General features: G+C 42.2%; 1 protein-coding gene across 1 annotated transcript in view; it reads right to left on the bottom strand.

Moving 5' to 3' along the window:
• Nucleotides 1–12,293, bottom strand: part of LOC112617130 (5-hydroxytryptamine receptor 5B-like) — a 39,673-nt gene extending 27,380 nt beyond the window's left edge. The window contains 2 exon segments of the mRNA XM_025373858.1: nucleotides 11,522–11,570; nucleotides 11,572–12,293. Coding sequence (XP_025229643.1) covers nucleotides 11,522–11,570; nucleotides 11,572–12,293 — 771 coding nt within the window.
• Nucleotides 12,294–26,760: the final 14,467 nt, after the last annotated feature.

The raw sequence follows: 26,760 nt of genomic DNA on the forward strand, positions 1-26,760 counted from the left end.
AGATACTGCACTCCATCCTGGGTGACAGAACAAGACTCCATCTCAAAAAAAAAAAGAGAGAGAGAGAGAAAAGAAAGGCAGGCAGGAAGGAAGGAAGGTAGGTTAATAAGCAATAAGAAATCACCCAAAGGCACAAAATTCACTGGCAATTGTAAGTACATAGAAAAGCACCGAATATTATAACATTGTAATTGTGGTGTATAAACTACTCAATCTTGAGCAGAAAGACTAAAAGATAAACAAACAAACAAAAAAAAAAACTATGACAACTTTATAAGACATAGTACCATACAATATAAATAGAAACACCAAAAGTTAACAAGCAGGGGAACAAAGTTAAAGTGTAAAGTTTTTATTCATTTTCTTTTTGCTTATTTGTTTGCTTATGCAATCAGTGTTAAGTTGCCATCAGTTTAAAATATTGGGTTATAAGATATTATTTGCAAGCCTCATGGTAACCTCAAGTAAAAGAACACATAACACAAACACAAAAAATAAAAAGCAAGAAATTAAAACATATCACCAAAGAAAATCACCTTCACTAAAAGGAAGACCAGAAGGAAGGAAAAAAGACCACAAAACAACCAGAAAACAAGTAATAAAATGACAGAAGTAAGTCTTCACTTATCAACAATAAGTGAACGTAAATAAACTAAACTTTACAATCAAAAGAGATTGAGTGGCTGAATGATTTTTAAAAAACCACAGGAGCCAACAATCTATTTCCCACAAGAAATACACTTCACCTATAAAGACGCACATAGACATAAAGAAATGGAAAAAGATATCCCATGCAAATGGAAACCAAAAAAAAAAAAGAAGAAGAAGGAGGAGGAGGAGGAGGCCGGTCACAGTGACTCATGCCTATAATCCCAGCACTTTGGGAAACCGAGGTGGGAGGATCATGAGGTCAGGAGTTCGAGACCAGCCTGGCCACTATGGTGAAACCACGTCTCTACTAAAGATACAGAAAATTAGCCGGGCGGGGTGGCAATGCCTGTAATCCCAGCTACTCAGGAGTCTGAGGCAGGAGAATCAATTGAATCCAAGAGGTAAAGGTTGCAGTGAGCCGAGACTGCACCAATGCATTGCAGCCTGGGTGACAGGGTGAGACTCCATCTCAAATAAATAAATAAATAAATAAATAAATAAATAAAGGAACACAAATAAAAAGGAGTAGCTATACTTATATGCAACTAAATAGATTTCAAGACAAAAACTATAAGAGACAAAAAGGTCATTATATAAAATAAAGGGTTCAATTCAGCAAGAAGATATAACAATTATAAATCTATGTGCTCCCAACATTGGACCACTCAGATCCATAAAGCAGATATTAGTAGAGCTAAAAAGAGAGACAGACCACAAAACAATATTAGTTGGAGATTTCAACATTCTACTTTCATTATTGGACAAATTATCCAGACAGAAAATCAACAAACCAACTTTGGACTTAACCTGTGCTATAGACCAAATGAACCTAACAGATATTTACAGAACATTTCATCCAACAGTTGCAGAATATACATTTTTCTCCTTAGTACATGGATCATTCTCATGGATAAACAGTATGTTAGGCCACAAAGCAAGTGTTAATTAATTTTTTAAAAAATGAAATTATGTTACGTATCCTCTCTGACCATAATGGAATAAAACTAGAAATCAATAACAGAAATTTTGGAAACTATGCAAACATGGAAATTAAACAATATGCTCCCAAATGACCAGTGGGTCAATGAAGAAATTACGAAGGAATTTAAAAATTTATACCCTGGGTGCAGTGGCTCATGCCTGTAATCCCAGCACTTTGGGAGGCTGAAGCAGGCAGATCACGAGGTCAAGAGATCGAGACAATCCTGGCCAACATGGTGATACCCTGTCTCTACTAAAAGTACAAAAATTAGCTGGGCATGGTGGTGCATGCCTGTAATCCCAGCTACTCAGGAGGCTGAAGCAGGGAAATCTCTTGAACCTGGGAGGTGGAGTTGCAGTGAGCCGAGATCCCGCCACTGCGCTCCAGCCTAGTGAAAGAGTGAGACTCTGTCTGAAAAAAAAAAAAATTATTTAACAAATGATAATGGAAACACAATATACCAAAACCTATGAAACACAGTGAAAGCAGTATTAAGAGGAAAATTTATAGGTGTAATTGCCTACATCAAAAAAGAAAAAAAAAAAAAAAAAACCTTTCACAAAAAGCCCTAATGATGCATTTTAAAGAACCAGAAAAGCAAGAGCAAACCCAACTCAAAATTAGAAGAAAATAAACAATAAAGATCTAGCCAGAAATAAATGAAATTGAAATGAAGAAAACAATAAAAACATCAAGAAAATGAAGACTTAGTCTTTTGAAAAGATAAACAAAGCCAACAAACCTTTACCAGATAAAGGAAAAAGAGAGGAGACCCAAATAAATAAGATCAGAGATGAAAAAGGGGGCATTACAACCGAGAGCACAGAAATTCAAAGGATTATTAGAGGCTACTATAAGCAACTATATGCCAATAAATTGGAAAGCCTAGAAGAAACGGATAGCCTTCTACCATGGTTGAACCATAAAGAATCCAAAACTTGAACAGATCAATAACAAGTAATAAGAACAAAGCCATAATAAAAAGTATCCCAGCAAAGAAAAGCCCAGGACCCAATGGTTTCATTGCTGGATTTTAGCAAACATTAAAAGAACTAATACCAAACCGACTTTAACTATTCTGAAAAATAAAGGAGGAAGGAATACTTCCAAACTCATTCTGTGGTGGGCAGTATCATCTTGATACCAAAACCAGACAAACACACATTAAAACAAACAAACAAAAAACTATAGACCAATATCCCTGATAAATGTTGATGCAAAAGTCCTCAACAAAATACTAGCAAATCAAATTCAATAACACATTAAAGATATCATTCATCATGACCAAGCAGAATTTATCCCAGGATGCGAGAATGGCTCAACATCTGCAAATCAGTCAATGTGACACATCATATCAACAGAATGAAGGACAAAAGCCATACGATCATTTCAATTGATATTTAAAAAGCATTTGATAAAATTCAACATCTTTTCATGATAAAAACCCTTTAAAAATTAGGTATAGAAAATAACATATCTCAACACAATAAAAGCCATAAAAGACAGAAACACTGCTAGTATCATATTGAATGGGAAAAAAACTGAAAGTCTTTCCTCTAAGATCTGGAACATGACAAGGACATTGTCCATGATAAGGACACTGGATCATGACAAGGACAGTGTCCATGACAAGGACACTGTCACCGCTGTTATTCAACATAGTATGGGAAGACCTAGCTAGAGCAATCAGACAAGAGGAAGAAATAAAGGGCATCCAAATAGGAAAGGAAGAAGTCCGATTACATTGTCATTGTTTGCAGATTTGGAAAAACTTGAAGATTCCACTGAAAAACCATTGGAACTAAAAAGCAAATTCAGTAAAGTTGCAAGATACAAAATCAACACACAAAAATCAGTAGCATTTCTATATTTCAATAGCAAATAATCTGAAAAAATAAATTTAAAAAGTTATTCCACTTACAATAGTTACATATAATTACCTAGGAATTAAAGAAGTAAAGGATCTCTAGAATAAAAACTATAAAAAGCTAATGAAAGAAATTGAAGATGACATGTAATCCCAGCTACCTGAGAGACTGAGGCAGGAGAATCACTTGAACCCAGGAGGCAGAGGTTGCAGTGAGCCGAGATCATGCCACTGTACTCCCGCCTGGGCAACAGGGTGAGACTCCTTCTCAAAAAAAGAAAAAGAAAAGAAAAAGAAATTTCCACAATATAATGGAAAGGTATTCCATGTTCATTGATTGGAAGAATAAATATTGTTAAAATGTTCATACTACCTAAAGCAATCTACAGGTTCAATGCAAGCCTTATGAAAATACCAACAACATTCTTTACAGAAATAGAAAAAACAATCCTAAGATTTATATAAAAACACAAAACAACAAAACTGGAGGAATTATATTACTGGACTTTAAACTGTACTACAAAGCTATAGTAACCCAAAGCATGGTACTGGCATAAAACAGACACAAAGATCAATGGAACAAAATAGAGAATGCAGAAAAAAATCCATGTATCTACAGCAAACTCATTTTTGACAAAGGTTCAAAGAACATACACTGGGGAAAGGACAGTCTTTTCAATAAATGGTGCTAGGAAAACTGAATATCCGTATGCAGAAGAATGAAACTAGACCCTTACTTCTTGTCATATGTAAAAATCAATTCAAAATGGATTAAAGACTTAAATCTAAGACCTCAAACTATGAAACTACTGCAAGAAAACATTGGAAGCTCTCCAGAACATTTGATATGGCAAAAGTTTCTTGAGTAATACCCCACAAGAACAGGCAACCAAAGCAAAAATGGACAAGTGGGATCACATCAAGTTAAAAAGATTCTGCAGAGCAAAGGAAACAATCAACAAAGAGACAACCCATAGAATGGTAGAAAATATTTGCGAACTATCCATGTGTCAAGGGATTAATAACCAGAATATATAAGGGGTTCAAATAACTCTATAGAGAAAAATCAAATAATTTGATTAAAAAGTGAATAAAATATTTAAATGGACATTTCTCAAAAAAAGACATACAAATAGCAAACAGGTGTACTAAAAGGTGCTCAACATCATTGCTTATCAGAGAAATGCAAATCAAAACTACAATAAGATATCATTTCACCCTAGTTAAGATGGTTTGTATCCAAAAGATAGGCAATAACAAATGCTGGTGAGGAAGTAGAGAAAAGGGCACCCTTGTACACTGTTAGTGAGAATGTAAATGAGTATAGACACTATGAAGAACTGTTTGAAGTGTCTTCAAAACACTAAAAATAGAGCTACCATATCATTCAGCAATCTCACTGCCAGGCATATATCGAAAAGAGAGGAAATCAGTACATAGAAGAGATATCTGCACTCCCATGTTTATTTCAGTGCTATTCACAATAGCCAAGATTTGAAAACAACCTAAGTGGTCATTCATAGATGAAGGATTAAAAAAATGTGGTACATACATACAAACAATGATATCCCATCATAACAGCATGGATGGGACAGGAAGTAATCATGTTAAGTGAAATAAACCAGGCACAGAAAGACACACTTCACATGTTCTCATTTATTTGTGGGAGCTAAAAATTTAAACAGTTGAACTCATGGAGATAGAGAGTTGAATGATAGCTACTAGAGGCTAGGAAGGGTAGTGGGAGGTGGTAAAAGAGAAGGGTTCATGGGTACAAAAATACAGTTAGATAGAATGAATATGATCTAGCATTTGATAGTACAACAGGGTGAATATAGTCAAAATAATTTATTGTACATTTAAAAATAACTAAAATAGTATAATTGGATTTTTTTTTTTTTTTTGAGACAGAGTCTCGCTCTGTGGCCAGGCTGGAGTGCAATGGCACAATCTCAGCTCACTGCAACGTCCACCTTCCCATGTTCAAGCAATTCTCCTACCTCAGCCTCCCAAGTAGCTGAAACTACAGGCACGCACCACCACGCCCAGCTAATTTTTGCATTTTTAGTAGAGATGGGGTTTTACCATGTTGGCCAGGATTGTCTCGATCTTTTGACCTCGTGATCTGGCTGCCTGGGCCTCCCAAAGTGCTGGGATTACAGGTATGAGCTACCACGCCTGGTCTGGATTGTTTGTAACATAAAAAAGGATAAATATTTGAGGTGATGGATAACCCATATACCTTGATGCGATTATTACACATTGCATGCCTGTATCAAAATATCTCACATGCCCTATAAAAATATAAATCTACTGTATACTCACAAAAATTAAAAATATAAAATTTTTTTAAATTACATTGTATCCCATAGATATATATGATTATTGTCAGTTTAAAATAAACATATAAACATAAATGGCTCTGTACAGATTTTGGGTCACTTGGGGCCTACTGCACGTAACCTTTATGTCAGTGTGTCATTGTTCAAGCAAAATGTCAATGTAATACAGCATTATCTAAAATCTATGCTCCAAGTTGACATAAACCCTAAATCTCAATACCTCACATTTACTTTGCTCTTTACAATTTACATAGTGCTTTCCCATACACTATTAAATCTTTCAAATACCATTGTACTTTGGACAGCTTTCTAGCAGAGCACTTATAAGACTTTATTGCATTTATAATTCTATAATTATAATCTACTAAAAATCCACTGGGATCAGGAAACTGCTTATTCATTCTTAGAAACCTCAGAGGACATTGCCTGATACATAAGATCAGTAAGTCAATCAAGTAATTTTGAACACCACGTTCAACACTTTTTGGAAAACACTTCTCCCAAAGATGAAGCCTAATTCCTCTTTTCTTGAGTGTGAGCTGGACTTAGTGACTCACTGCTAATGAGTAGAAAATAATCATATGTGACTTCTGAGACTGTCATAAAAGGCACTGCAATTTCCTCCTTGTTTCACTCTCTTGGATGGCTTGCTCTGGGGAAAGTCAGCTATCATGTGGTACCACCCAAGTAGCCCTTTGGAGATGTCCTTTTCTCAAGGATCTGAAGCCTCTTGTCAACAAGCATGTGAGTGCTCCATCTTGGAAGCAAAGTTTCCAGCCCCAGTCAAGCTTTCGAATGACTGCAGCCCCATGCAACATCTTGCCTACAGCCAAAAGAGATGTCAGGTCAGAACCACCCAGCTAAGCCATTCCCAATGCCCAACCCACAGAAACTGTGAGTTAATACATGTTTGTTCTTTTAAGCCACTAAACTGTGGGATAATTTTCTACACAAGCAATAAATAATCTACCTATGATTATAAGGAATAGCAATAAGAGAAATAAAATAATACTTTTCTTATTATTTATAAGAGAAATAGAAAAATAACGAAAGTAATGCGGTAGCTATTATTTATGGTTTACTATTTGAGGGACTCCACATATGCTAGAATCTCATTTGCTCTTCACAAGATTATTATAAGACACGTGGTAATATTTCCATTTTACATATGCAGAATTGCAGGTGTAGATTAAGTCACTTGGCTGAAGTGCTAATCAGTGGCAGTCGAATAAATGGAAATCCATGTCTCTTTGTTTCCAAGTCCCATTCTCTTAACCACTATGTACATTATCTCCCAATATGTATATATGGATTAAGAATGAGTGCAGGAGCCCAATTCACAATTGCAAAGATATAGAACCAACCTAAGTGCCCATCGACGAATGAGGAGATAAAGAAAATGTGATATACATAATGGAATACTATTTGGCCATAAAAAGGAATGAAATAATGTCTTCACAGCAACTTGGATGAAGCAAGAGGCCATTATTCTAAGAGAAGTAACTCAGGAATGGAAAACCAAGCACCATATGTTCTCACTTATAAGTGGGAGCTAAGCTATGAATATATGCAAAGGCATACAGAGTGATATAATGGGCTTTGGAGACTTAGAAGGGGATACTAGTCTGGTGACAACTGCACTAAAATCTCAGAATTAACCACGATATAATTCATCCATGTAAACAGAAACCACTTGTAGCCCAAAAGCTATTAAAAAATATATTTAAAAACTTTTAAAAGAAAGCAATAGTACAATTAAAAAAAAGAATGAGGGTAAGATATTAACCAAGGTTTCATTATAATTTGTGTGGTCCCTAGACATCTTTGCCTTCATGTATCCCTTCCTTCATTAAGAAATACTTAAAATTATGTTAATTTAAAGACTATTATAAGCAAGTATAAGCAAGACTGGATTCATTATAATATATTCATTAGTGTTATATTCATTTTTCCTCTAATTTTAAAAGAAATTAAAACATTTCTATGGGTCCCTAAAAGAATTCTGGTTCTAAATAGTATGACTACGCCTGATGGATAACTAGGTCCCAGCATCAAATTGCACACAGAAGTCAAACAAGCAATAGCAAAGAAAAGAGAGACAGAAAAAAAAAAACAAAAACAAAAAAAACAAAAAAAACCCTTTTGATGTCACATTTTAAAAGCCAAAGAAATAATGTTTCTTCTTTTCTAAACAGTAAAGGGCAAAGGGCAGTAGGAAGTAATTGTAACCCATGGGGGTTGCTTTGGGGTGGGGAGCAGATTATACTGTACATGGGATGCTCAGAGTCTCAGTTTAACATGTTGAAAGAAAGGACACCAGAGCAGGAATTAAACTTGTCCCCTGACAGAAGCAGGCAAGGCTTTTGTGCTCAATTGTGTTCAGCTCTCCTGGAAAGGAGAGTTCACATGAATAGTTTTGAGATCCTGCTTCATGGGACCCACCTTGACTGGGCTATGACTGCCTCATTCCTCTCAAACTGAGACACCCATGAGCAGAGGGGCAGGCCTCAGAAGTCAAGTCCCTGGAGACAGCATGGAGTAATGAAAACAGTGATTTTTTTTTCTTTTTTGAGTCAGAGTCTTGCTCTGTCATCAGGCTGGAGTGCAGTGGCACGATCTCGGCTCACTGCAACATTTGCCTCCCAGGTTCAAGGGATTCTCCAGCCTCAGCCTCCCGAGTAGCTGGGACTATAGGCGTGTGCCACCACGCCCAGTTAATTTTTGTATTTTTAGTAGAGATGGGGTTTCACCATGTTGGCCAAGATGGTCTTGATCTCTTGACCTCGTAATCTGCTTGCCTCGGCCTCTCAAAGTGTGGGATTACAGGCATGAGCCACTGCACCTGGCCGAAAACATTGATTCTTAGATCTGCTACAACCTTCAGCCTCTCTACCCAGTAACTGTGTGGTTTTGGATGAACTAGGTTTGTGGTGCCTTACCACAGTTTACTCTTGCAGTTTTCTCATCTGTAAAATGAGGGCCTTTTGGCAAAGACAGTGCTCACCAGATAGCCACATGCTCCGCTCCAATTCACTGCCAATGGCTGGCCAATGGTCTGCAAATAGTGGTGACATGTTTCCAGTTCAGGGTAAGGCAGTGAAAAGCTGGTATATCTCCATATGTAGCTCTTCTCCCACAGTATTTTGGGAAGACAAATGTGCAAGACAGCATAGCTAAAAATGATAAGTGGCCCAAATTCGTGAGAGACTGCCTGGAAGAGAGCTATGCAGGTGGGCCACCAGACCCACATTGAACTTTAAGTCAGAGAGAAATAAACTTCTGGTTTGGGGTTACATGTTACCACAGCAGGCCTTAGCTTATCCTGACTAATACAGACTTAATGCCAACTTTACTGAATTGTGAGAATGAAATGAAAGGGTGAATGCAAAGCATCAGAAATGTGTCTGGAAGAGACAATTCACTCAGTAAACATTTTTTTTCCCTCTCAACTTTCAAAAACTGCATTTTGCCCCAAAGGATTAATCATTGCCCAAAAAGTACATTCTGATAAGACCCCTTTCTTATAATACTTTAATGTTGGGACCTAGACACAGAATTCTGAAAAAGATGAAGGTTTTACACAGCCTTATCAACAGAGGCCTTCAAGCTTCATATAGGCTCCTGTTCCCTACAGAAAACAGTACAGACACTTTGCAGAGCCTAAACTCAATCCAACTCATTTCCCATGGAGTGTAGAAAGATGCAGGTGGGAGAAAGCAGAGAGAAAGTATTTCTGGCACAGTGTTTTACGCTTTTGTTTAGGTGTCTTGTTGCCAGAAGGCTTGCCAACATGGACTCAGGAACATTACCCAGAAGCTTGAGTGAGGGCCTGCTGCGACCCAAAGAAGCAGCATGCAACTGAATACTACTCCATCTACAATCTCAGCATCCTGTGATTCGAGGCCCTTAGACATGACTTAGAACAATACGGCATGCTAGAGTAGTTGAGGCCCAAAGTGGGGAAGGGCTTACCCCAGGTCCTCCTGCTGGGAGTGGCTACATTTTAATACTTCCTCTGCCTCTCAGAGCTCTCTCTATCCACCAACGGACACTCCAGATTGTCCAGCCTCTCATCCAGTCACCTCTTCCTTATGTCACCTGCCTGAATGGGAGCTGTCAAAAATGAACACTAAAATAAGGCTTGGCAAGCTTTTCCGGCATCCATTTCACTGTAATTTCTCTAACTGCACATTGGATTGATGCAGCTATTAAAAGTCAGCCCTACCTTGGCAATCAGACAGAAAAGCTATAATCACCCCAGGCATTTCCAAGGGACCTTTCAAAGAACATCATTAATTCTGAATAAAGCTCTCCCTCACCAACACTTTCCAATTATAGTCTTGACATTCCTATTTTATGCTGCAAAATTCCTCTGCCATTTAATGAAGAAGAAAAAAGGCCTACTTTTAAAATCGCATGTATTTGTCTGGTAGCCTAAGTACCTGAGTTCATTTTCCAAAATTAAAACAAAACTAGCAACAAAAAACTTTCCTTGTTTTTTTTTCCTCTTCTATGCACTGCTTCCCTCCCCCATGTATTGTATCTGCAAAGGGCAATAAATCCGGTTAATCTAAAGGACTGGGAGCATGTTAATTCAAATACTTGAGACCCTCAAAAGAGAAAGTTGAGGCTTCCAGAGTGAGAAGGATGCTGAGCACCTATTAGATCCTGGCCAAAAGGCAGAAAGCTTCAGACAGAATAATAAATACGGTGAGAGAAGATCTGCCGATTGCAATTTTGCTCATCTCATTACATTTCTAGCATTGTCTTCCTGCTCCGTATGGATTGCCGGGCAATATCCTGTTGAACCCCTTCTTTCTCCAGCCAGTCTGCCACCCAGTGTATGCCAGCCACTATGCCAGGGGCTCTACATTCTTCATCTCACGTAATCCTCACCAAGAGCCCTATGAATGAGGAATGAACATGTTTAAAGATGAAGAAATGAGACCCACAGATATTAAGCAACTGTGCCAATGTCCCAAGCTGGGATTTGAATCCATGGTTCTCTTTCCTAAATCACTAGAGGATAGCTCTGGGGTTGAGATAAGAAAAGTAAAGTGACACCGATTATTATATTTTAAAATCCTCACTTTTCCCCTTGGCAGGGTGCTGGCTAATAGAGTTGGGGAATAGTCTCTGAACTGCAGGGGATAGACTGGGGTACCGTAGAGACAGAAAATAAGGCGTGATTGGCCACAGGAATTTCTGCAAGACGAATTCCCAGTCCACTGCATCCCCTCTAGGTCTAGTTGGGACCAGGAAGTCGCGGCTGCAGGACTCACATGGACGGGGGCGTTTCAGGGGGAAAACAACAGATAGTGCAGGTAACAGGGTGTGCCCTCATCGCTACTGAGAAAGGCTGAACCTACAAGCCCCACCGGCCATATCGTGCGCCGTGGGTCGGTGTCAGATCGAGCTCCCTAATGTGCAGATGGTGAAACCTTTTCCTCTGCGCGCACCAAGTACGCGGCTGGCGAAGCTCCCGATTGCGTGCCAGATGCGCCGGTGACTAGCCCCTGGGTGCACACTTCAGAAGAACTGAAGGCAAACTTTTCCTCGTGCGCCCCAGGTAGGCGCGCACTCCAATCGTACAAGCTTCCGCCCACTCTCCCATTCGTCAAGCTGCCTCCTTCTCTAGCAAACCCTTCCCCAAGCAACATTGCGCAGCCCACCCCTCACCTGCATGGTGGCCGGCAACGGCAGCACAGCTCTCCCGCGGCGGCCGAAACTTGGCTGCCTTGTAGATCTTCCAGTAGACGAATAGCACCACGCCAAGCGGCAGGTAGAAGGTGCCGCAGGTGGAGAAGACGGCATAGGAGGGTTCCTGGCTCACCTGGCAGCACTGGAGCCGAGCGTCGTACACCTCGCCCCAACCAAAGAGCAGCGGCGTGAGGGCGATGAGCGCAGACAGCGCCCAGGTGAGCGGGATCATGAGCGCCGAGGCGCGGCGCCGGGTGCGCGGCGTGTACTGCAGATGGCGCGTGATGGTCCAGTAGCGGTCCAGGGCGATGGCCGCCACGTTCCGGATGCTGGCCGTCCAGCACAGCACGTCGAAGGAGATCCACACGTGGCACAGGCTCCGGCCCAGTAGCCAACGTCGCCCGGTAGACAGCTCACTCACCAGGCTCAGTGGCATCACCAACGCTGCCACTAGTACGTCCGAGACGGCCGTCGAGGCCACCAAATTATGCGGCACGCGATGGAAGGCACGGACCCGCAGGATGGTGACCAGAACCAGCAGGTTCCACAGGAAAGTGGCGGCGATCAGCAGCACTAGTAGCGTCACCACCAGCACCGTGAAGACAGAGAAGGGCGGCTCCCGACCTGGCAGGACGGCATTACCCGGGGTCGAACTGAGTATCCCGCTCGGGCTTGGGCTACTGCTGCAAGTCTTGGGTCCCAGGGCAAGGGCAACGCTGGCGGTGGCCACTGAAAGGTTAGCGGCTTCCATGGCGCTGGGGGTCGCAGCTCCAGGGCAGGGAGCGCACGAGTTGTCAGTGAGCTCAGCGTGGACCGGGCAGGTGGGGGCGTGGAGGGGGTACTGCCTGCTGGGGGAGGGTAGGAGAGGGGTCTAGGTCGTCCTACCCTGGTCCCTCCTGCGGGCAATAGCCCACCTCTGGCACTTATGCCTGCAGTCCCCGTAGACCCTCTTTTCCAGTAGAAAGGGTAAAAGAGAGCAGGACCCCTCAGTCTAGCTCCCCCTCACCAGTCCCTCCCACCACCTCTCTTAGCGGTCCCGGGTGCCACCGACTGTCAGGGGGCTGGGAATCAGCGCGGCCGAGTGACCCAGCGCAGGTTGTGCTTGGAGAGTTGCCCCCTCCCCGACCCAGCGGCGGCGGGAGATGAGCTGCACCTGGAGAGGGCGGGGGTGGGCGGAAGCAGGCGGTGGCTGGAGAACCCACCAATAGGAGCCGGGCCTTCAACTCTGTCCCAGCTGGTTTCCCTGCCTCTGCGAAGCAGAGAAAATACTGAGGTAGTCTCCGCGAAAGGTTTACAACTGGGGAGAAAGTTCCTTGCCATCACCTCCGCGGTCCCCTCGCACCTGCTGGTGGCGCGGTTTGACACTGGGAAACAAGGGTACCACCCTGCCCCAGCCAGGGGCTTCTGGTTTCCTGTCATCTCGATTCTACCTATACCTGAAATAGGAAACCCAGGTATTGGAGTTTACAAAACAGAAGGCTCCTAAGCCCAGCCCCATCCTGCCGCTTCGTTTCCAGCAGTCCGCCCGGCGAGGGCTTGGTAGCGCCTTGAGAAGTTTCACTCGCTGGCTGTGTGCGGAAAGAAGGCGGCTCCTGAGCAATCTGGTGGAGATCTGGAAGAGGGACCCTTTATACCATCATCTTCGCCAACTCTAACCTCCCCCATCATGTCCCCACCTCCAACATACGCGCACTCTCCACCCAGCCCTGTCCTTTCAGTTTCTAACATTCCTGACTATATGTCTTCACATCCAGGTTCAAACTGGAGTTATTTTTGTTGAGCCTTGGGCAAAAGCAGGAACCAATTAGAAAAGCGAAATTCCCCCAGCCTCTCACACTTAAAAAATACTTCAATCATTATTAACTCAATCTCATTCTGTTTTCCCGGGAGTAGAATAGAAACATAAAGAACACAGAGCCCAAACCGCCCCTTCTCTTGTCAAGGTGAGAAGGGTTAGACTTCAAGCAGGCTGACCTGGCTGGTGCCTGAATGACCTGGGAATGGGGGAGAAAGGGGCTATGAAACATACAAGGTGCAAACTCCAAGAAGCAGGTTTGGACTTGATCATGGAGAAAGCTGGAATTGAGAAGATTTTGAGAAAATTGACCTGATGAAGAGAATGTGTTAGAAGAAAAGGAATACTAGCCTTTGAAATATTTTATATCTCTCCATTTTATTGAACAAACATTATAATAAGAGCAAAGAATATTAGAAATGTAAAAACATGCATATTGCACTAGCCAGATGTATCACGTGCTTTTACTTTCATCTTTTGTCCCTATCCACATACTTTTTTTTTTTTTTTTTTGTGACAGAGTCTTGCTCTGTCACCCAGGCTGGAGTGCAGTGGCTCACTGCAAGCTCCACCTTCCGGGGTCACGCCATTCTCCTGCCTCAGCCTCCCTAGTAGCTGGGACTACAGGCACCCGCCACCTCGCCCAGCTAGTTTTTTGTATTTTTTTTTAGTAGAGAGAGGGTTTCACCATGTTAGCCAGGATGGTCTCGACCTCCTGACCTCATGATCCTCCCGTCTCAGCCTCCCAGTTTACTGATTTTTTTTTAAAAATTACAATTCGCAATTTTTTTCTCTTTTGGGTTTCTTTTCTTTTTTTGCATTTTTTTTTTTTTTTTTTTTTTCTGAGGTGGATTCTCCCTCTTTCACCCACGCTGGAGCGCAGTGGCGTCTTCTTGGCTCACTGCAACCTCTACCTCCTGGGTTCAAGTGATTCTCCTGCCTCAGTCACCCAAATAGCTGGGATTACAGCCATGCACCACCACGCTGGGCTAATAGTTGTGTTTTTAGTGGAGATGGGTTTCACCATGTTGTCCAGGCTGCTCTCAAACTCCTGACCTCAAGTGATCTGCCTACGTGGTCCCCCCAAAGTGCTGGGATTACAGGTGCACTGCCTGGGTTTGTTTTCTTGATATGTTTTCTCCCGAATTTAATTATGTAGTTAAAATATAGGAATGGTGTAACTGTTCTTTTTATGCATTTTCAAATTGTACCTCAGAAAAATTTAATGGTGTCAGTTTTCTTAGCCCTGGCTTTAGAGAAATAAAAAAGAAACGAACAGCCTTGCTAAAGCAAATTTTTATCACTAAAAACAGTGTTTAATTGGTGTATAATGATGTATTTTGATTGTTTTGATTTGCTTTTTTTTTTTTTTTTTTGAGATAGAGTTTCACTCTTGTTGCCCAAACTGAAGTGCAATGGCGCGATCTTGGCTCACTGCAACCTCTGCCTCCCGAGTTCAAGCGATTCTCCTGCCTCAGCCTCCCGAGTAGCTGGGATTACAGGCGCACACAAACACGTCCAGCTGATTTTTGTATTTTTAGTAGAGACGGGGTTTCACCACATTGGCCAGGTTGGTCTCAAACTCCTGACCTCAAGTGATCGATCTGCCTTGGCCTCCTGAAGTGCTAGGATTACAGGCATGAGCCACCCTGTCTGGTTTGATTTGCATTTTTAATTGCTAAAAATGCTACATATTTCCATATGGTGTTTATTATCTATGTATTCTTGCGTAAAAGCTGTTTATTCACTTTAAACTACTTTCTAAAGGAATATGGGTGTTGATTTAATGACTATTTATCAACTTTAATGCATTTAGATAACATATTTTAATAAGTTTTTTGTCACATAATTTCTCTTTATTCCTCTTCGTGTTTATTACATTTTGTTGAATAAGTTTTTACATAATAAAACACATTAATTCTTGTCTCCATTAATATCTTCAACTTAGTAATCATAAATCACTTTCCTATCCTCCATTTGTGTTATTAAAGTTTATGACTAGATTAAAAGTGTAATTATTTGATCCACTTGAGGTGGTTGTTGAATGTAGCAGGAGATGGTGGCTTGGCCCTCTCACCTGCATGTTGTGTATAATCGTTTTTGTTTTGTTTTGTTTTGTTTTGTTTTTGAGACAGAGTCTTGCTCTGTCGCCTAGGCTGGAGTGCAGTGGGTGCGATCTCGGCTCACTGCAAGCTCCGCCTCCCAGGTTCAAGCCATTCTCCTGCCTCAGCCTCCCACGTAGCTGGGACTACACGAACCCGCCACCATAGCCTGCTAATTTTTTGTATTTTTGGTAGACACAGGGTTTCACCGTGTTAGCCAGGATGGTTTCAATCTCTTGACCTCGTGATCTGCCCACCTCGGCCTCCCAAAGTGCTGGGATTACAGGTGTGAGCCACCGTGCCCGGCCATGTTGTGTATAATCTTATCCAGGGAAGGGACTGGTTACTGAGGGCTAGACATCTTGGTCATACAAAGACAGGTGTGATGCTATCCTGATGCCAGAGGTTCTTTCATCTATCACAGAATAAAATCTATTTACTGAATATTCACAGTGCAGCAAAATGTGCTAACGATTGATTAGCAGTACCAACAAGCGTTTCTGGCCTTGCTGGGGATAGAAATCACCTCCAATGAGGAGGATCAGAGAAGGCCTCCGAGGGAGGCAACTTTTGATCTGAGCCTTAAATATGAGGAAGACTTTCACCAGCAAGTATGGGGAGAAGAGGAAGGAGGCATACTTGGCGGGAGGAGGGTGAGCCAATGCCTGGAGGCAAAAGAACAATAAGAAAACAAAACCCCAAGAATAATCAGGGAGTACCCAGTGCTGACTAGATGGCTGTTCATTCACCTCAGGCTTGTCAATTTTTGATTTTAAAGAAAGTATACATAGAACATTTCTATCATTTTCACTCAGCTGATTCTTTGCCTTTAGTAATTCCATGTATCTCCCATGGTTACCTTTTTTGCTGTTATTAAAAAACATTCATTCTTCGATATTATTTCCCTTGTGTGTTCTTCCAGATGATTTTTAATATTGTTTTATCAGGGCTTTTTGATTTCTATTTGCTCATGGAGTCTCAGACCAAGTGTTACCACTTTTGAAAAGGTGGTCTTGATCTGCCCCCGTCCCAGTCCTAGCTCGTGCCCCTGCTGTGACTGACCCCAGAAGCTGGTGCTGACACAGGGAAGCACTTCTGCCTCTCTACTAGATGGCAGGCTCCCCAAGGATGTGGCTGGGCACCAAGCGTCTCTCAGCTTTCCCTGCCATGCACCCCACTTCCACCTCACCCAAGACCTGGCTCAGGCTTAATAAACTCAAATGAATGAATGAATGAGGAAAGATATGAAGAGAACCAAGAACCAGCTTACTCAGGATGGAGAACAGTTGGGGGTGTTTAAGGATATCAGGGAAGACATCTGGTTTTAGAAGCTGAGAAGAAGCTATCTAAGCATAAAGTCAAGTGGAAGTAAAGAAACAGCACAAGAGAAGGAAGGGCATATACAGAGTTTTGGTTCTTTTTAAAGGTTTGTAGTCAGGGAAGGCATTAGGGCAGGGTCAAGACAAACTCCTGTAGCATAGCCCAAACATCACCTCCTCAGAATGGCCTAATTCATGGGTTCTCAAACTTCAGCCAACATCAGAGTCACCTGGGAAGCTTGTTAAAGCAGATTGCTGGGGCCACCCCAGAGTCATATCTGGGCTGTAATGTGATGAGTCCCCCATCAGATTACTTAAGGGTATGTGTCTGCTGCCGGAACTCTAGAGGTGATGAGCCAAGGCCATGGTGCCCTACCGAGGGGCAGGTGTCCCTGGTAACTCAAACATCCCAGGGAGTATCTGAGACCCTACTAAGGAAAACAGTCCCATCACACACACACGCACACACGCGCACACACACACAGTAGGCAAACAGCCAGAAAAACTAGCTTAAAACCGCTTAGAGATGGGAGAGGGCAGGCCGGGAGCGGTGGCTCAAGCCTGTAATCCCAGCACTTTGGGAGGCTGAGACGGGCGGATCACGAGGTCAGGAGATCGAGACTATCCTGGCTAACACGGTGAAACCCCGTCTCTACTAAAAAATACAAAAAATTAGCCGGGCGAGGTGGCGGGCGCCTGTAGTCCCAGCTACTCGGGAGGCTGAGGCAGGAGAATGGCGTAAACCCGGGAGGCGGAGCTTGCAGTGAGCTGAGATCCGGCCACTGCACTCCAGCCTGGGCGACACAGCGAGACTCCGTCTCAAATAAAATAAAATAAAGTAAATAAAAAATAAAGAGATGGGAGAGGGCACGTATCTCTGGAGCTGCCCTGCTGCTGCCCAGGAATGCCTTGCATGCAAGTCTTAATAAAGTCATCTACTCACCAAGCTGTACTTGTTTGAGCCACTTTTTGGTTTCTATGTTTCCTCTCAGTTTGGGGGATGGTTTTTCTGTATGATTCTGGGTTTTTCTCATTATATGGGCTAGGGGCCAACAATTTGCATTTCTAATGAGTACCCAGGGGATGCTGGTCCTACTGATCCAGGGACCATGCTTTGGGAACCATGGGTGTAAAGTAGGGTTCTCAGTCATTCTCTATCTACTTTCCATTTCCCTATACAACCTATTAACTCTCACTGTATGCCAAACACTGTTCTAAGCATTCTCTGTAAATCAAAACACTCAGTTTTTACACAATCTTATGAGATACTTTTATTACCTCCATGCCACACACGAAAGAAGAATCAAGAGTAATTAAGTCATACGCCCTACATCACGTAGCTAGTTAAACTCTGAAGTCCGTTGACCATAAGAGGAACTTTAAATGCTCTGAAGAAGCCAAACGGGGTCTGACTATCTGTTGTGGACCTTGGACAAGCCACTTACCTCTGCCTCAGTGTCTTCTAAAATGGAGATTATAACAGCACAAATCTCATAGGCTTGTTGGGAGGATTAAGTGAATCAATTCACAAGGGCTGTTATTATAATTATGATCTGAAATATATATGATATTTTAAAGGTCTTCCCTCCCAACTAGAACATCAATTCCATGAGAAGTTGTCTTGGTTGCTAGAAACTGGAAGAAAACTTGGCACACATTAGACTCTCAATAAATATCCCTTGGGTTCTCTTTTGCCAGGTAAACTTTTCTTTTTAGATCAACGTTATTCATACTTTTGAGATTCAGCTTTTATTGTATTTATGTATGAACATCTAAATGTTTTTACTACCTCCTCCTGCGTCAGGGATTCTCAACGTAAGCACTGTTGAGATTTTGGGCTGAATAATTCTTTGTTTTGGGTGTGGTGGGCACTATTCAGTATGTTGTAGGATGTTTAGCAGCATCTTTGTTTTCTACTTCCTGTATGCCAGTAGCCACCCCCGACCCCACCAGTTATCTCCTAGGAGCAGATTCAACCCTGTTGAGAATGACTGATGTAGATAATTCAGATGTCTCTAGCTGGCATGTCCTCTCTTAAATGTCCCGTTCAACCAGGAAGTCTTGGTCCTACCTCCTGTGGTTTCCCAGAGAAAGGTCTGCAGCACCGGCCGGGCCCTGCCTTAGTGGCCTATGTGAGAATCAATGTTTTTTACAAGGAATCAGAGAAAACCACCAGACACTGGCTATGGCTGTTCCAAATGACAATTTTGGAAGAGGCTTAAACATCTCCTCAACACAAAGGCCCTGGAGGATTTCTCTCCACCCTCAAGACTGAGCCTCAACTCCTCAGACCTCACATTTGAGCCCATTTCCAGACCTCACATTGAGCCATTCTGGCACGCAGAATGTCTACACCCATCAGAAACAAAGGATCCTTCTAAGGCCTTGCCTTAGTCCTTCCCCTTTCCTAGACAACGCAAAACCTCCCAAAGAGGGACCTTTCCTGAAGTCAGAGTTATTAAATCTGCCAGGATACCTGGTGCGAAGTTTAAAAAAGAAAGCACGTGATGAAGACACGCCACCGCATCCTTCCTACTCCCATCATAGCTTCATTCTGCTCCTAACCACACAGATGGGTAAGTTCCTGAACAAGAATGGCTGTGTACACACACCAACACACATGCACACCTACACACACCTCTGGGGAACAAGCAAAAATTTTTTAGGGATAGTCTAAGTCCGCATTTAGATAAATTTTTTCCCCTAAAGGGAAAGTGATGAGCAGAGAAGCATGCCACATATAGGAAAATGCTCTTTTATGGGGCCAAGCAGCCCATTTTCCTTCCTTGATGCTCCTAAACCTCTTTGTTCCAGAAGGGATTGCTGCTTTACTTTAGCATTACCAAAAGGCTTAGACAAAGAAATTGCTTGACATCACAGGTGAAATTCAGACCTCTGCCTCCAGAGAAACTGAAAAAATGCCTGCCAACTTTAGCCATCTTTCTTCCTCACCCACTGCTTGTCTCCACCGAGATTTTAGAAAATCATGTGGAGAACAATAAAGTTATAGACACAAAAAATCCTGTACATGGTTGTTTATAGCACATTTATTCATAATTGCATACTTGCCAGAACTTGGAAGCAACCAAGAATAAAACCAAAATCATTTGATCTAGTCTTAATCAGGTGCTCCATTATATCTGCAGTTGGAAATAAATGGATGCACATCCTCTATACATGAATACAGGCCATAATGTCATCTGCCTTCATAAAACTGTTTTAACCTTTGGTTATATTTTACACTGAAATTTAATAGTTAAAGGCACACTCCTCTCCTATGTTATAAACTACTATTGTTGGTACTCAAGCAAAAGAGTTTTGCTCTATGTGCGGAAATGGATCTGGGTTTGATGTTGGTTCCAGTCTCCTCACTGCCGCGGATTTGCTTTAGAATAAAAGTGGGTGGAAATCATTTCTCCAGATAAGCAATGGGCTTATCTCCAACCCACTATCAAAGGATTGTTAAGGATCAGATGGAGATAGGAAAGAGAAAACAGGTTCAAGGAAACATCGAGGCATAATTGGCATTTGTTTTCCTATTGTGTGTGGGTGTTGAAGCTAATTTGTTTGCAGGAACGTGGGGAGAGATAGTGCCTTAGAGTAATTGTTCCTCCTACTACTCTTGGAGTTTTAATTAGCAGATGGGCTCCTTCCCTCACCACCTTGCCAGCTGCTTTCTTTTCACATGACCAAAGGTAGTTTTTAAAAAATTTCCATGCATTCAAATCTCAGCTCTTAAAAATGCCCTTTTCCTTATGAAAAGACCTCTAATGAAGACTCTGGGTCAAGAATGAAAAGTTTTCCAGAGTCAGCGATGATAATAAAGACCACCCAGCAACTGCAAGAATCCTGCACAAACAGGTCACATCCCAGGGGAGGGGACTCCACTGGGTCTGAAATTCTTACTGGCTCATCTTTCCACCTGTTGGGCTCTCCTCCCTCCCCCATCAGGAGGGGTGAGGGGATAGAAGCAGGATAAGGTGGGGAGGGAGAGGAGCACGTGAAGAGTATGTGTCTCAGCTGATCTTTCCTGCATTTTAAGCTGCTTATAGGAAGGCGAAATTGGGAAGGAGGCCTGTAATGAGGTCGAGAATTACCCACGCTCCCCCTGCAGGCTAATTTACTCCCCTACTCAGAGCTGCGTGAGGTTCAGGGTAGCCAGGACCAGGGAATTTAGTCCCAGATTCTGTAACTGAACCATCAGGCCTGGAATAACCAGTAGTTGCAATTTCTAACTAACTTCGGAGAAGCAAAATAAAAAAGTGCTTAAAAACCAAAATGATTAAAAGAACCCCAAGGCTTGTAATTTGGAAATGTCAATTAAGAAACACATCACTGAGAAAAGTATAGATTAGGAAAATAAATCAAGACAAGATGATACTTATAAGTTTAATGTGTAGATTAACAGGATGACTATAGAGGGCCATAAAGAAATATCTGGCTCATGCGTTGCTTGTCGGTGAATGATAGTTATGAAGTTTTAGAGAAAAGTATGAAATATTTCAAAAACTGCATGAGTTTAAGTATAGATTCTAAGAAAAACTCCTCACTCACTATCTTACGTCACGTTCTGTGATGAAAATTCCAATTCTGCCCAAGACCCTGGGGCAGAAGGTATTCTGATTTCTGGAAGCCCTTGCCTTTCTTCTCCTCTAGGAATTTTCTGAAATGAATTCAAATTCTCCAGCTGCAGAGAAAGGTTCTGGTGGTTCCTGTTTCCCTGGTGTGCTGACTGGCAGCTGTAAATGAACTTTGGAATTCGGAAGGAGGGAGTAATACTTTCAAGTTGCCCAGGTTCCCTCAGTGCTCCCTCGCTTTCTCCGCCCAGCCTCTCTTCTCCTGTATTGATCTTTCTCTTTGCTGGAATTTGATTTCCTATGGGTGGTAGGAGAGAGTCATTACCACGCCTCCTCCTCAGAGTTTCTTTGATGTTTATAATTTCTGATTCGAGCACATTCCACGTACATGCTTTTTATCTTGCAAAATCTGAACTTTTTTTCTGGACTTTATAGAAATCCAGTCTCTGGATCTCCTTCCTCTGAGCAAACTTACCTTTCACTTTTTTTTTTCTTTTGAGACAGAGTTTTCACTCTTGTTGCCCAGGCTGGGGTGCAATGGCGCCATCCCAGGTCACTGCAACCTCCGCCTCCTGGGTTCAAGTGGTTCTCCTGCCTCAGCCTCCTGAGTAGCTGGGATTGCGGGCGTGCACCACCATGCCCGGCTGATTTTTATATTTTTAGTAGAGACGGGATTTCGCCATGTTGGCTAGGGTGGTCTCGAACTCCTGACCTCAGATGATCCACCCGCCTTGGCCTCTCAAAGTGCTGGGATTACAGGCGTGAGCCAGCGCGCCCGGCCAGCTTTCATCTTTAAAAATGCAGTTTGTGCAATGGATTATTTTCCTACTGTGAAATTTTCTGTTGGTTTCTAAGGGTTATAGAGAAAACAGAAGACTTTCAAGGTCCTCGTTCTTTTTGCTCCCACTGTTCTTTCAGCATCTTCACAGACTTACCCAGCCATGACGTGACCCAAGGCTTGGTTTGCTGTCACTGAGTGAAGAAAGAAGGGGAGCTCTGGAGCCCAGCAGGTGCAAATTCCTGCCTGGTCACCACCAGGTTGCTGGTGCAGTCACTGTGGGCAGGAGGCTTCATTGCTCTGCACATTATTCCCATGGCCTTCTTGCAGCTCACCTCTGTCCTATAGGGAGTGACTGCCTCGGCACACTCTGTTTCAAATAAGACCTGACAAGCAAGTGTGATGGACGTTTTCCTTTCTTTCCTCTTCTTCCTCCATTCTCCTCCTTTCCTTTTGTTCTCTTTTTTTCAAGGCCATCACAGTTGACACCAAGATCCCCCTTTCAGGACTGAAGGACTGAGTGGTCCCTCCCTCCCTGTATTAGTCCATTTTCATGCTGCTGATAAAGACATACCCGAGACTGGGAAGAAAAAGAGGTTTAATTGTAGTTACAGTTCCACATGGCTGGGGAGGCCTCAGAATCATGGCAGGAGGGGAAAAGCACTTCTTACATGGCGATGGCAAGAGAAAATGAGGAAGAAGCAGAAGTGCAAACCCCTGATAAACCCATAAGATCTCATGAGACTTATTCACTATCTTGAAAATAGCACAGGAAAGACTGGCCCCCATGATTCAATTACCTCCCCCTGGGTCCCTTTGTGGGAGATACAATTCAAGTTGAGATTTGGGTGGGGACACAGGCAAACCGTATCACTCCCCTTCTTGGCTGCTGGGAAAGCTTCCACAAACAGCCTCTTTTGGAATCACCTCACACAAGGCTACTGCCTGTTCCAGGAGCAGCCCTCAGACATAATCAACACAGCATCTAAAGACCCAGGCTCCAGCCCCAACTTAAGGCTCAGATGGGTCTGATCAGCTTCAGAACTTCCCAGTGGGGTTAGCTGCAATTTTTGTTGAAACTGTCATGCCTCAGCTTCCCCCTTGGCCACATCTTCCTTCATTCCCTGCATACCAATCCCCATCTCAGTGTCTGTGTCCTAGGGAACCTGACCTACAAGAATCATGATGAGGTAGGATAAAGAAGACACAATTCAATGGACAAAAGAAATGTACACTCAACAGGTCCATCGTGATAAAAGATCGTGACAAATGAAAGGTCATAATTTAGCATTCCATTCAAACAACATATTTACGAGGAAAAAAATCAATGAGGAAAAAAATCAATAGGAGACAGTAGTCAGGGGAGGCTTCCTGGAGGAGGTAGAGTGAGAACTGTTGTTCATGGGTAGTAGGACTTGAAAAGGAGCAGGAACAATGCTGAGGACTTTAGGTAAGGGAATTGCTTAAGTAATTTGAGAATGAACATCCCTAGTTTGTGACACAGTGAATTTTATGTGGGCAAAGCAGACACGTGGTTTGGATAAGCTAGATGGTGGTTAGTTAGATTTGGAATAACTTTGACAGCCAGGTTGAAATGTCTGAGCTCCCCAAGCAGTGAGGAACAATGAGACATAGTGGTGCGGAAGAGGGACTTGAATGTTATTTAGGTGGAGGTGATGCTGAATAATTGTTTAGGCTGGGTGGCAGAGATTTCATGATCATAGTTGATACCAGTAGTTGAAACAATCACTCTTAATTTTACTTATTTTTTAAAATAATTACTACATTTTCATTTTGTTGTAGAGTATAACAACTTGGTGGCAAATTAATTGCGGTTTTGCTATTAGAATGGCAAAACAGCAATTAATTTTGCACCAACCTAATAGAACAGCGACTCAAGTCTCACAAGGTGTGTGGCTGTTGTAGCAACTGTCGACAGCTCCATTGCAGTGACGCCTCCCCCTCCCAGCTGTTGGCACATTATGATGGGAGTTGGAGAGAGGCTGCTCGGTGGCACCAGACTTTTCCTATTGCATTTGTGTGTGTAGGAATATTATTTTACCAGCAGTCTATATGATGAGTTAGTGCTGGGACTACATTGAAGGGAGGAAACCTTTTGGGTGACAGTTTCCACAGATCCAAGTGGGGAGTGAAAGGAACAAGGACCCAGGCAAGGGCAACGGGGAAGGACAAGAACAACCATTTCGAGGGAATTGGTCAGATTAATTGGAATTGCCAAAGAGAGTTCAATTCTGCCTGATAGAATTTTTAAACAGGGAAGAAGGGGGTAGGAGTGGGGAGTTGGAACCTGAGGCTCCAGGGGCTTCCAGACCCCATCCCTCCAGTGGACCCAAAGTGCTGTTGCCTGGTAAGGCCCAGAGCATATCTGTCCCTTTCACTGCTGCTCCCCAAATTATCCCACTTCACATATTTGGGGGAAAATGAACTGACCTCAACAAGGAGGCCACACCCCTTCACTCTGAGTTTCTTTCTCATGAAGGCAAATGGTTTGCCCTGAGCCATTCACAGTTGCTATAATTTGTCACCAAAGGGTGTGAATAGGGCTACAGATCTGGTGTGCGACACAGTTGGTATCAGAACTGTCCTCAGTTGGAGGGTATCTAACCCATAAGGACAAGAGCCAGCAGCCTTGAACTTGTTAGCATGGAAGCCTCATTTCCCTGCTTTGCCTTGGGTGTCAGGATGCTTAGAGCTGTATTTAATTTGTTTAATTTTTTATTGTGGTTTTTACATATATATACATACACACACACACACACATATATATACATATTATGTTTTATAAACATATAATTTATCATTTAAAAAATTTTAAAGTGTACAATTCAGTAGCATTAATTACATTTACAACATATGCAACCACCACCACTATTCCCAAACTTTTTTTAAAAATCACCTCAAACAAAAACTGTCTAACCATGAAGCCATAACTCCTCATTTTCCCTTCTCCCAACCCCTGGTAACCTCTAATTAACTTTATTTTTCCATGAGTTTTGCCAATTCTAGATACTTCGTTTAAGTAAAATTGTATAATATTTGTCTTTTTGTGTCCAGCTATTTTCACTTAGCAAAGTGTTTTCAAGGTTCATCCATCTTGTAGCATTTCATCCCTTTTCATCTTCAGTTGAAATATATAAACCTCATTTTATTTCTGGATTCATCTGTTGATGGACACTTTTACATCTTTTGGTTATTGTAAATAAGGCTGCAAAGACATAGACGTACAAGTATCTGGTGGAGTCCCTGTTTTAATTTCCTTTGGAGTGGAATTGTTGGGTCATATGACAATTCTATGTTTAACTTATTGAGGAACTGGTTAACCATTTTCCACTGTGGCTGCACCATGTTACACTCCCCCAGCAATGTATAAGGGTTACAATTTCTTCACATCCTTGCAACATTTGTTATTTTCCATTTTTTCTTTTCTTTTTAAATTATAGCCATCTCAGTCAGTGTTCATTGTATCTCACTGTGGCTCATATTTAATTATCATTTGCATATATCTTTCCTTTCATTATAATTTTATAAATTATCTCTATTTCTATTGTTTATTGTCTTCTTTTTTCATTGTACCTCTTTTTTGAAATAGGTGAATTTTAAATCATGTGCGAAGAAATGAAAAAATATCACAAAGACTTAACGGGACTTTCACTGCTTTAAAGGAGCTTATGTTTTGTGTTACGAAGCACTACATCCCAATTGCTTTTCAGCTCCCAGATGATTTTGTCATGGAGGATTTTCTCGTTTTCTCTGTTTTTCTTTTTCAAGTTTCTTGTGTTTGCCTGTACGGTCCAGTGGAGATTTGGCTGTTTCCTGCGCCATTTGACAGCTGAACTCATCTAGTCAAAAGAAATGCTAGTCCTTATTGTCTTTTTTGAGTAACATTTATATCCAGTTGACAAGATATGAAATGCCTAGTGTATCCTGCGTGAAATGATACAGGTGATGGAAGTCACCACAACCAGCCCCAACCCTCACTTTGTCATGACAAATTTCCAAGACGAATTCTGGAAATTCTCTGTTGTTCTTTAAACATCTTTTTGGGCAAATATTAGCTATTATTTTCATTAATGACTTCAAGAAGGGCTAATTACGGTTAATCACAGTGGAAAATAACACTTGATTCCCTTTCCTGCACGGTTTGAGCATGAAATAGGAGAAGGGACAAGACAACCTCTGAGTATTGTTTCTAATTCTTTAAAAAGTTGTACTTGCAGCCAGGTGCGGTGGCTCACGCCTGTAGTCCCAGCACTTTGGGAGGCCAAGGCAGGCAGATTGCCTGAGCTCAGGAGTTCCAGACCAGCCTGGGCAACACAGTGAAACCCCGTCTCTACTAAAAATACAAAAAAATTAGCCGGGCATGGCAGCGTGCCTTTGTAGTGCCAGCTACTTGGGAGGCTGAAGCAGGAGAATGGTGTGAACCCGGGAGGCAGAGGTTGCAGTGAGCTGAGATTGCACCACTGCACTCCAGCCTGGGTGACAGAGATACACTCCATCACATCAACAACAACAACAACAACAACAACAAAAAAGTTGTACTTGCACGTAGAAAAAACATTTGACAAAGTTCAAGCATTTGACAAAACCAGTTCAAGACAAAATATCCAAGAAACTAGGATTAAAAGG

This window comes from Theropithecus gelada, unplaced genomic scaffold, assembly GCF_003255815.1.
Source record: "Theropithecus gelada isolate Dixy unplaced genomic scaffold, Tgel_1.0 HiC_scaffold_15883, whole genome shotgun sequence".
Lineage (NCBI taxonomy): Eukaryota > Metazoa > Chordata > Mammalia > Primates > Cercopithecidae > Theropithecus > Theropithecus gelada.